This window comes from Falco naumanni, chromosome 2, assembly GCF_017639655.2.
Source record: "Falco naumanni isolate bFalNau1 chromosome 2, bFalNau1.pat, whole genome shotgun sequence".
In the NCBI taxonomy this organism is placed as follows: domain Eukaryota; kingdom Metazoa; phylum Chordata; class Aves; order Falconiformes; family Falconidae; genus Falco; species Falco naumanni.
This window is the reverse complement of record NC_054055.1, coordinates 15,136,296-15,146,378: the sequence shown is the minus strand read 5'-3', so window position 1 is coordinate 15,146,378 and position 10,083 is coordinate 15,136,296. Positions and strand designations below refer to the sequence as shown.

The following is a 10,083-nucleotide window of genomic DNA, read 5'->3' as shown; positions in this document are numbered from 1 at the left end:
TCTCTCCAAACCATCCCCATCTGGTGTTTTTTTTCAAACCAGGAAAAGCCTTTTTTCCCTCTACATCAAGCATCTATGTGAAGGTTAAAGCCCTAGGAAATGCTTTTCATTTTGACAGCAATGCCAATGCCATCCAGTTCCCTTGTAGGGAACCGCTGCCTTAACAGTTGTAATTTCACTGTTCATTATCCCTCAGCAAGAAGCACTTTTAAAGATCACAAGGCAGATTCAAGCGTCAGCAATAACCAACCTTGTATCAAGTAACCTTGTAGTAGTAAAGTCTGACCTATTGGTGCCAAGTATCAGCCAGAGTTTTGACCAAGAGAATTATTTAACCGGTGGAGCTCGCAGGGGAGAGGACAACAGCAGGGGACCAGGCAGGTCCTTTCCAGCAATGCTCAGAAGTTCTTACTTTAAAAGAATTAATCTTCCTACAATTCCCCTCCAGAAACAGCGGTTTCATCATGTCAGAAGTTTTCTAGAAGACACAAGCAAAGACTTCAGTCCCATAGAGGTGTGCAAGCTCAGCCGATTTACAAGCACATACCAACTGCTCGTAAGAAACCCACAGCTGCTCCTGGAGAGCCCCGGAGGCTCTGGTACACCTCCCAACCATCACCAGCCTCTGCAGCACAGTACTGGGGCTGCTTTTCCTCTGCAAGCAGCATTTATCATTATTGTATTACCTACCCTCTTCAGCCTTGAGCACGCTCTCTTTGTTATCAATGTGTTAACCCGAAAGATAAAGGTGAACGCCATGCCTGGCTGCTGGCTAAGCGCTCGCTACTCATCTTCCAAGATCAGCGGAATCCTCTAGGTTACTTCTGTCAACACCAAGAATAAAGGCACAAGATCACAGGGATCTCATTAAGTATATTCGTTCCGAGAACAAGACACGTGTCTACTTTCCTCTGATGACCTGAGGAAAAACCCTTCAGCACAGAAAATGTATTTGTAATCAGTTATGGGCATCTGAATGGGCAATATCCAGTTTAAGGAGAAAAAAAAATAAATACAAAAATCTATCTGTCCTAAGCTTTCTATATTGAGACCTAGTCAACAGCACTGTTCTTCTGTTTGAAACAGAAACCAGGGATGGATGTACCTGAAAACACCAACACACACAAAAAAACCCCAAACCCCACCCTTAGGATATTAAGTGAGCCATTTAACTAAGTATTTAAAACCTCTGCAATTATTAGTTTATTAGTATCATCCAGGATTCAGATGTTCAATATTTCTCCTGAAGTTATACATAAATGCAAATTGAAATAAGAATCTGAAAGTCAAAATTGTATAACAAAACAATACTCCATCACAAAAGCGTGTAAAATTACAAGAATGCTTTTTTTTTTTTTTAAACACTGGCACTTAAGAGAACCATAATTTTGTAACCACAAAACTGCCAAATTGTCCCCCAAACTGGTAAGCAGGTATATGTGAAAATAGTTAACAGTTGCCAGCACTTGAAATTTTACTAAGTATGCAAAAAAACCCTTAACTTTGGTTTTGGAAGAGAACTGTATTTGACCAAATTAGACATTGTTGGTATACCATAAACATTTCATTTTTTAATGCAAAATTTAATAAAATGTACTTTTCCATACAGCTATATTTAACTTAAAAATGGGCAAACATCAAGAGTGCGGTATAAAACCTAACAGGAAAAATACATCTTATCTCATTTTCAATTTGAGACAATATACAACTTTGTTTAAAGGGCTAAAACTAGAATTTCAAGAATACAAATATGAATTTACATAGATTTAACAAATAATAATGGTACCATTTATAGAAATCTTAGAAAGAAAAATCATTTCTCGTGGGCCATTTGCTACCAGGAGAGTTTCATGGTATAAAGCCCGTGGCCATCACCAGACCTGTCACCAAAAAATAATATGGTAATTTCATGCTTTTAACTTTACACATTTTTAGGTACGCTCATCGCTCACAAGTGTTCAGAGATTTACAAATACAACTTCCATTACATGGTAACAGAGTCACACATGTAAATTTCTCTACACTGGATGGACATACACTCTTCCTATGGGTCCTTCTAGGACAAAATTTAACATTCCCTCCCTCCCCGCCCTCCCCCCAAAACATTTCGTTTCTGTAAAATTGAACTCTAAACTTCTCAACTGTCCAAGACTGGTAAACTCATGCAACTTAATAGAACATTACATTTCACAAAAATCTGACCGAATAGCAGTTTGTTGAGATTGAATTTTTTGTTTTGTTTCCAGTTACGGAAGAATATTCTTTGATCATATGCCTATATATTTTTCTTACCCTATCATGACTATGCAGGGTATGCAGATCAAAGCTTTGTTTATCAGCTGGTTATATGAAAGATGAAAACAGTAATATTCCCGTGATCCCATAAGGGCATTCAATAAAGCAAAAGATGAGTTCCCCTCAAAAAAAAAAAAAAAAAAAAAAAAAAAAAAAAAAAAAAAGAAAAGAAAAGAGAGAGAGAAAAGAAAAAGTGTGATTTTTCAAGGGCACCTATTAAAAGGACAACAATACTAATAAAAAAAAATTGTATTTACTTAGAAGCATTCAGAATGTCAACAAAACAGCTGCAACTTTTTTTTTTCCTTTTTGCAATTACAGAGTGGTATTCAGTTAACAGAACAACAATTATTTTTATGATGCATCAGAGACAACTGAAGATGAAAAATGAACTCCATCCCCGTATATAACTAATTTGTGCTGTGCACCAACAAGAACCTGCTTTAAAACTCCCATGCCAATTTACAACCCCCACACTGTACCAGGCAAGGTTAGTGGCCATTGAAATACCACTAAGGACAGGGCTATCTAAAGACACATTCGGTAGTGTGTTAACTATACAAAAAAAGAGACACTGTACAGTTTAAAAACAAATCTTACACAGCCTTACATTTCAATTTTTTTTTTCTTTAAAAGGAGTGAGTTGTGTACAGGGGGGTTAAATGCTTTATAGACAAGAAAGAAATTGCTCTAAAAGAGACTTATTCATCATCATCATCATCTTCATCCTCCTCCTCTTCCTCTTCTTCATCCTCTTCATCCTCTTCATCTTCATCCTCATCTTCCTCCTCCTCCTTCTTCTTCTTGCTCTTCTCAGCCTTGGCAACTACTTTTTTGCCTGCATCAACCTTCCCTTTGGCCCGGTATGCAGCAATATCCTTGGAGGAGAAAAGCAGGAAGAATCTCTCAAAGATTTAACCAGCCAAGAGCTCTGAGCAACTTCCAAATGGTACTTGTGAAACCAGAGCCACCCACATATCTGCCCCTTCTCCACATCCACTGGGGCAGGATCGGGAGCTGTTCAGCTACAAGGTGAACAGAGGCCCAATGCCAAACAAAGGGGAACCCGCTAACACAGACATGATACTGACACTGGAACACACTGCTTACTGCTGCTGAGGGATCACCACTGTTAGGCTTCTGGGAACAGGTTGGAAAAGCTACTGCCTCAGATGGTAAAGGCACAGCTGAGCCCACTATCCCATAAGGAAATGAAGTAGGGAGACCTCTTAAGGTGCCTTTCTTGCCCTACCTTCTACAATGCCTAAAGAAGTGCACAGGAGAATCCTTCTTTAAGGTACAAAATTGTAATTAGCCATCTGAAACACATTACAATGACATGGCCTAATATTCACAATGTTATGCCTCAGTGAAGAGCAGTTATACAGAATTCTGCCTAACTCAAGTTTACAAAATAAAAGGTACAAGAACTTGATTAAAGGGTAGACAGTGCCACCTTCTGCATGCAATAAATTTATTCTAGTCATTTATAACGCACAAAATTCAGTTCCTGTTACCAGGAAGTCAAATCTGTACCTGGAAAACCAAACCAGAAAAGTGGTTAGACTTCCTGACTTTGTGCCAAAATAACAAAAACAATTAGGTAGGTATGATCTACAAGACAGAAACATACCAGCTACAGAGAAACGTCAACCTTTTTACGTAGATGGTCCAAATCTTCAAATATTCCCCACCCAGTAAACGTCACTTTCAGTAATAAAATCATCTTTCAGTTCCCTCAGACTCCCTTAAAGCTTAGCATGAGATTTTCAAAAGGTACAACAGCCACGAAGTCAAAGGCCAAGCAGTGAAACACTGACATTACCGCACCTTAAAACCCCATTTGTAAGTGTACGAAACAAGGACAGTACTAGTGAAGATTAAAATATCTGGGAATAAAGATTAATAACTCTACCATATAAAAACTCTCAGAGTCGCCTTGGCTGCATATACAACCAACTACCACGCTGAAGAGTTTAAGTTCCATAGGAAGGACAATGTGGGAAAGCTTCTAGACCCTGTAATTCCTCTCCAGCACATAATAAGGACTCAAAGGGGCCACCCTGCTCACTACAATTTTAAAGTCGCTTTGTTTCCCAGCAGGAGAAACACACAGAGGAAGGTCACGGCACACAAATGGATCAACGTGGTAAACATTAGCTATAGGTGGCTGATACAGATTGCTATACGTTAGCTATAAGTGCATAAAGCACCATCACGGGATGCTAACATGCATGCCCTCCCCTCCCTTGGTTTTGGGATGGGAATCTGCCCCTGGAAGTAAAAACACAAGCAACACTACCCTGTGTGCACAACCCGATTCTACAGCTCCAATTATAATAGTGGAATTTAGCTTCAGTAATTCAAGAAATTGTGTGACACGCTGTTCCGCATGTATTATTAACTATGTTAATTAGTAGAAAGGAGATGGACACAAACTAGGTACAGGAAAAAATACGTTTAAAATTAGCATCTCCTTAGTGTTCTGACATTATCCCAAGAATAACCTGTAAAAAGCATCTATGTGTATCAATTATCCTAATGTTCAGGGATGCTCATCAGTAACTCCAAAATTAGGGAGAACCAAATCATTCTTTACTACCGTTACTTAACACTACCAACTTAACTCAGATACTGCTGTGACCTATGGTTTTAATAACAATGCAGACACCATGGTATCCATTAAACCATCATTAACGGTCCTGAATTACAGATGAATGCAAACAGTTCAACACAAAGGACTGCAATTTAATGTTACAGTAACAAACCGTATGCCCCCTTATACGGTATTTTCCAACAAATACAATGAAGTTTGTCATTAGCGTATTATGATCTGCAACACCAGAGTACACGAGAAGGGAAGAAACATCTAAACTGAGGCTTGACCTCCCCCAAATGATCTCCATAAATGTCAGTGTTACCTTTTCATACTTCTCCTTCAGTTTAGCAGCCTTTTTTTCATAAGGCTGTTTATCATCTGCAGCGGTGTTGTTCCACATTTCTCCCAGTTTCTTTGCAACATCCCCAATGGACAGACCAGGATGTTCTCCTTTGATTTTTGGACGAAACTCAGAGCAAAACAAGAAAAAAGCCGAACTAGAGAAGAAATTTTAAAAAAAGAAGAAAAAAAGAAGATAATTTAGAAGATAATTTTAATCTTGGACTTTACCACAACAGACAGTTTTGTGACCCTTGTTACAGTTTCTTAAGAATGTTTTGGAAAAGCACCTAAAAGTGAGACAGATGTTAATTACAACAGAAAGTATTAAACTCAAACAAACTACTTTGAAAACTTAATGCATCCTTGTCTCTTAAGTAATGCTGCACATCTAGTCCCATTTTTGGCAGGACCCCCAGAAGAGCAAATTTTATATACCACATACAAAGAAAGAAAATCTCAACAAAAAGAGAGTAAGTGAATAATACCAGGGGAGCAGATGTTATGTAAGAATTGTTTAAAGGCACAGAAGCTGCAACATTTGTTGTTAAAAATCAGGATTTCCAGATGACGGCATCAGCCCAGATAAGACCATTTACTGGTACAGGAACTTCCCCATTTCTTTCAGCATCAACTCTATTTAAAACACACACACAAAATGTATCACTACGAAGTATTGGTGTCTAGCAGGAGGTGAACCTGAAGTCAGCTGTCTTTACATAGTGGGTGAAGTTTGAGTTCTCCAAGCTGATTTTGCACAAAATCCACCCTCTAACCTGTCCTGTGCAAAAGCCTCTGATTTTACATGGACTGCCAATGAAAAATTCTGCTCAAGCCAACAGGTGGGGAGAGCAGGGCCTGAAGTTCTTTACACTAGAATGATGCCTTTAACAGAAATTGGGAAAATCAGTCAGAACCGCACAGTGTAGATTTCTGCATCTAATTGCAATGGCTGACATTCCAACTTTGATAGTGGGCCAGCCCAAAAATAAAAACTTGGTATTCGTAACTGAAATTTCAACCTATCTTTATGCCACTGGTCAGGAAGATCATGTAGCCTCGTTACTTCTGAAGCTTCTAAGCCTCGATAAAATGATCATCTATTTTATAGATATGCTCCAGTATGATGATCCCAAACAAGATAACCTAAAACTATAAATCTACTTACGGAGGCCTCTTCGGTGCATTTGGATCCTTGAACTTCTTTTTTGTTTCACCCTTAGGTGGTACATAGTTTTTCATTTCTTTTTCATAACGAAGCTTGTCAGCCTTTGCCATATCTTCAAACTTCCCTTTCTCCTTAGAAGACATAGTCTGAAAGGCAATTAGAATCACAGAGTACCTCAAGTTGGAAGGGACTCAAAAGGATTTTGGTCTTTTAAGATTCTAACCAAGTCCATTTCCAAAATTTCAGTTGGGGGAGCTAAAGGTAAGGCAAGAACAACGAGCAGTTAACACAACTTACAACTGCACTACATAAATATCCAAAACCTGAACTTTTAAATAATTTATAACCTCAAATAGTATTTCACACAAAGCAGTCATTTAGGGTTATGTGGGTTTTTTCTTCTTTTAAGCGGTTATTCCTACCTTCCATCGTTCTGAGCATTTTTTTGAGAACTCTGAAAAGTTCACTGAAGCATCTGGATGTTTCTTCTTGTGCTCCTCCCGGCAGGTTTGCACAAAGAAGGCGTATGAAGACATTTTACCTCTCGGCTTTTTAGGATCGCCTTTGCCCATTTTTGATGATTTTCTGTAACAAAGGGGGGGGGGGGGGGAGGGAAACAACAAACCCTTAAAACTTGTAGTTTCTACAAACTAAGGTGGAAAGTAAGCTACAACAAAGGATCATGCCAAACAAGACCCATGGGAGCAGTATTCCAAAATCATACAGTGGGAACAAGTTTATCTTCTGGAAAATTTACCGAAGACTTCTGTTACCGATGTTTGAGGTGACCAAATGCAAGCAACCTGGAATCTCAAAGGGCCTTAAAAAACATGTAGTTCTGGTCTCCTGCAAACAAAAACATCCCTTCCAAGCAACCTGAAGACAACTACTGCAGCAGAGACTGTACTCTGTGATTATTGCTAGTGTATCAATCGTGTGCTTGGAAGGAATAAATTGTATTCCTGGAATAAAGATAAATATATTGTATGCTTTGAAAGAATAAATTGTATTTTCTGAGGAGGAAAAATGCACCAGGGTATCTTGTCTCAGCCGGCCTTCTGGGTTACTAAATCCTTTTCCCCTACAGCCTGTGTTTCTATCCCACTCCCCTGTAGGCCTTGGGCACTCGTTTACAAAAGAATTATTTATTTTTTTTAACGCTGTATATTATCATTCTGCTTTATGTGCACTGCAAAAGCCTACTCTTTGTATGTATACCTAGAAATACAGGAATGAACCACCGCACTCGGTAAAACATGTTATAACCAAGCCAGGGACGCGAAAAGTATGACATTTACATATGACTAGCAGAGCCTGAGCGCAAGGACCGTCTGACTCTTTCAGGGACTCAGAGGGAATGAAAAATACCTTCCTGGAACTTTCACACCCAAATCAGACATTCAGAGTATTTCTTCTCAGCTCCCTGGAAGAAGCCACTTGCACCCTGACAAACTGCTCTTCAGCAAGAATTGAAAGAGGAAAAAAAAAAGAAAAAGAGTATTTTAAAAAAAAAAGGGGGGGGGGGCGGGCGGGAGGACGCAGAGCCTGGCTGTATGGCCACAGAAGCAGTATTTCCTATCGGTTTGGCGGACAGACAGAAACAGATTTCTGCTGTGTGACTAAACACGTCCGGTTTGAAGTTTCTATCAAGTAAACAAGAACTGAAGAAGCAGGAGCCGCTCCTGCCTGCCATGGAGACGTTTCCAGCTCCAGCCGGGCCCGGGCCAGGCCACTGCCCACCGGCCCCGGGCCGGGCTGCCTCAGCGGAGCCGAGGGGCGGCGGGGGTCAGGCACCCCCACCGGAGCGCTGCGACAGCGAGCTGGCGTTTAAAAGCCGCCTTCCCGCCATTTTGGACGTCTCCCCTGCGGAGGGGACAGAGAAAAACTTCTCAAGTCCCTTAAGAGACCTGCGGGAAGGAGGGGGAAGAAAAAAAAAAAAAGAAAAAAAAAGAAAAAAAAGAGTGGTCCCGTTATTGGGGAAAAGCTGTGCAAATTTTATTTTACATTCACGCGAAGGCTCGCAGCCCGCAAGCACATGCCCAGGGGCGAGCAGCGGGGCCGGCGGCCGCCCGCAGGCGGCGACCCCCGGTCCCGGCCGTCGCCGGCAGCCCCGGGACAAAGCGCCCTGCCGGCCGCCGCCCCCGGCCCCCCGCGGCGGGGCGCGCCGTCCGCAGGCCTGCCCCGCTCTCCGCCGCCATGAGGCCTGGCCGGCGAGGCGCGGCCTGCGCCGCCGCAGCGGCGGTGGCGGCGGGAGCGGCCGCCATGGCGCAGGCTCCTGGCGGAGGAGGTCACCCGCCGCCGAGTCTCCTTCCATTTTGTGCGCTGAGGAGAGCGAGCTGCTTCCCCCCACCCCCCCGCAGCCCGACGGGCGGGGCGGGCGCGCCAGGCCGCGGGACCCTCGCCGAGGGGCCGCGGCAGGGCCGGGCGGCGACCCCCAGCCCGCGGAGGCGCGGCGGCAGAGCCGGGCGGCGCGGAATGGCCGCTGCTGGCGTCGCCCGCGCCCGCCGCCGCGCAGAGAACATGGCTCCTTCCTCCCTTCCCTTCCCTTTGTGTGAGCGCGCCCGCTACCCTGGCGCACACGCTCAGCCATTGCAGCCGGGGGAGGGCGGGCGGGAGGCAGCCGGGGGGAGGTGGGTGGGTGCGGGGGGAGCGGGGGGGTGGGGGGGCCGGCGTGCTTCCAGCGCCCGCCCGAGCCCCGGCGGCGCGGGCAGAGCCCCGGCGGGGACCCCCGCTCGCTCCCGCGCCCCGCCGAGTTCCGCGGCCCCTCGGCCCCGGGCCCCGTGCCCGAGCGAGCGGCGGCGGCTGGAAAAAAAAGTTCCCCCGAACTGCGCCCCCGCCCGCCCGAGCGTCTCTCTGCTCCGCCGCCGCTCGCCTTGTTTTCTCGCTCGCGGCTCCCGTCAGCCATGTTACAGCCGGGCGGCCGCGGGGCCAGCGGCTCCCCGGCCCGCGCCCCGCTGCCCCCGCGCTCCTCACCGCCCCGGCGGTGGCCGGCAGCGCGACGCGGCCCGCCCGGAGCCCCCGCCGCCTCGCCGCGCCCGTGCCCGCCGGCTGCCCCGCCGCCGCAGCGATGGCTACGGCGAGGTACCGTAAGCGGCTTACGGCAGGGCACGGCGCGGCCCGCGCCCCCCGCGGCGGGCGCCCCCCAGCCGCTCGCTCACTCACCCCCCCTTCCCTCCGCTCCCCGCCCCCCCGCTCAGGCGGCTTCCTTCGCCCGTCTGCCTCCCTCCCGCCGCCCCGCTCCCGAAGTCGCCCGCCGCCCGCGCCCCCGGCGCCCCCGCCCCGCCCCGGCCGGGGGGCTCGCCGCCCGGGAAGGGTCTCCCGGGCACAGCGCGGCTCGCCTTTGTGTGCCGGCACCCGAGCCGTCGCTGCCCCACGCTCCGCGGCCAGGCAGCGGCGGCGGCACGGCGGCCAGCGCCGGCTCGCCGCCCGGCTGCGAGCGGGCGGGCGAGCGCGCCCGGCCGGCCCGGCGGGCCCCGGCGCGTACTCACCCGTGTCAGAGTCGGCACGCAGCCCTCGCTCGGCCCCGAGCCCCAGAGACGCTACACCGGCCGCCCGCCCGGCCCCAGCGCTGCCTGGGTCCCTGTGTAGCCCGGTGCACCGCAATGGCTGTGAGAGCGGGATCGATACGCAGCCTCCTCACACTCTCAGCGCTGGTAACATTACTCTCAACACAGCCCCGTCC

The 10,083-nt window shown here is 46.6% G+C and overlaps 1 protein-coding gene across 1 annotated transcript; it reads right to left on the bottom strand.

Annotated features, from left to right (window-relative positions):
* Positions 1-1,179: 1,179 nt before the first annotated feature.
* Positions 1,180-10,083, bottom strand: HMGB1 (high mobility group box 1). The gene is made up of 5 exons (XM_040583633.1): positions 9,890-10,083; positions 6,824-6,986; positions 6,402-6,547; positions 5,217-5,391; positions 1,180-3,173 (listed from the first exon to the last, which is right to left on the bottom strand). Exons 2-5 carry the CDS (start codon positions 6,971-6,973, stop codon positions 2,997-2,999), a joined length of 648 nt encoding a protein of 215 aa, XP_040439567.1. The 5' UTR covers positions 6,974-6,986; positions 9,890-10,083; the 3' UTR covers positions 1,180-2,996.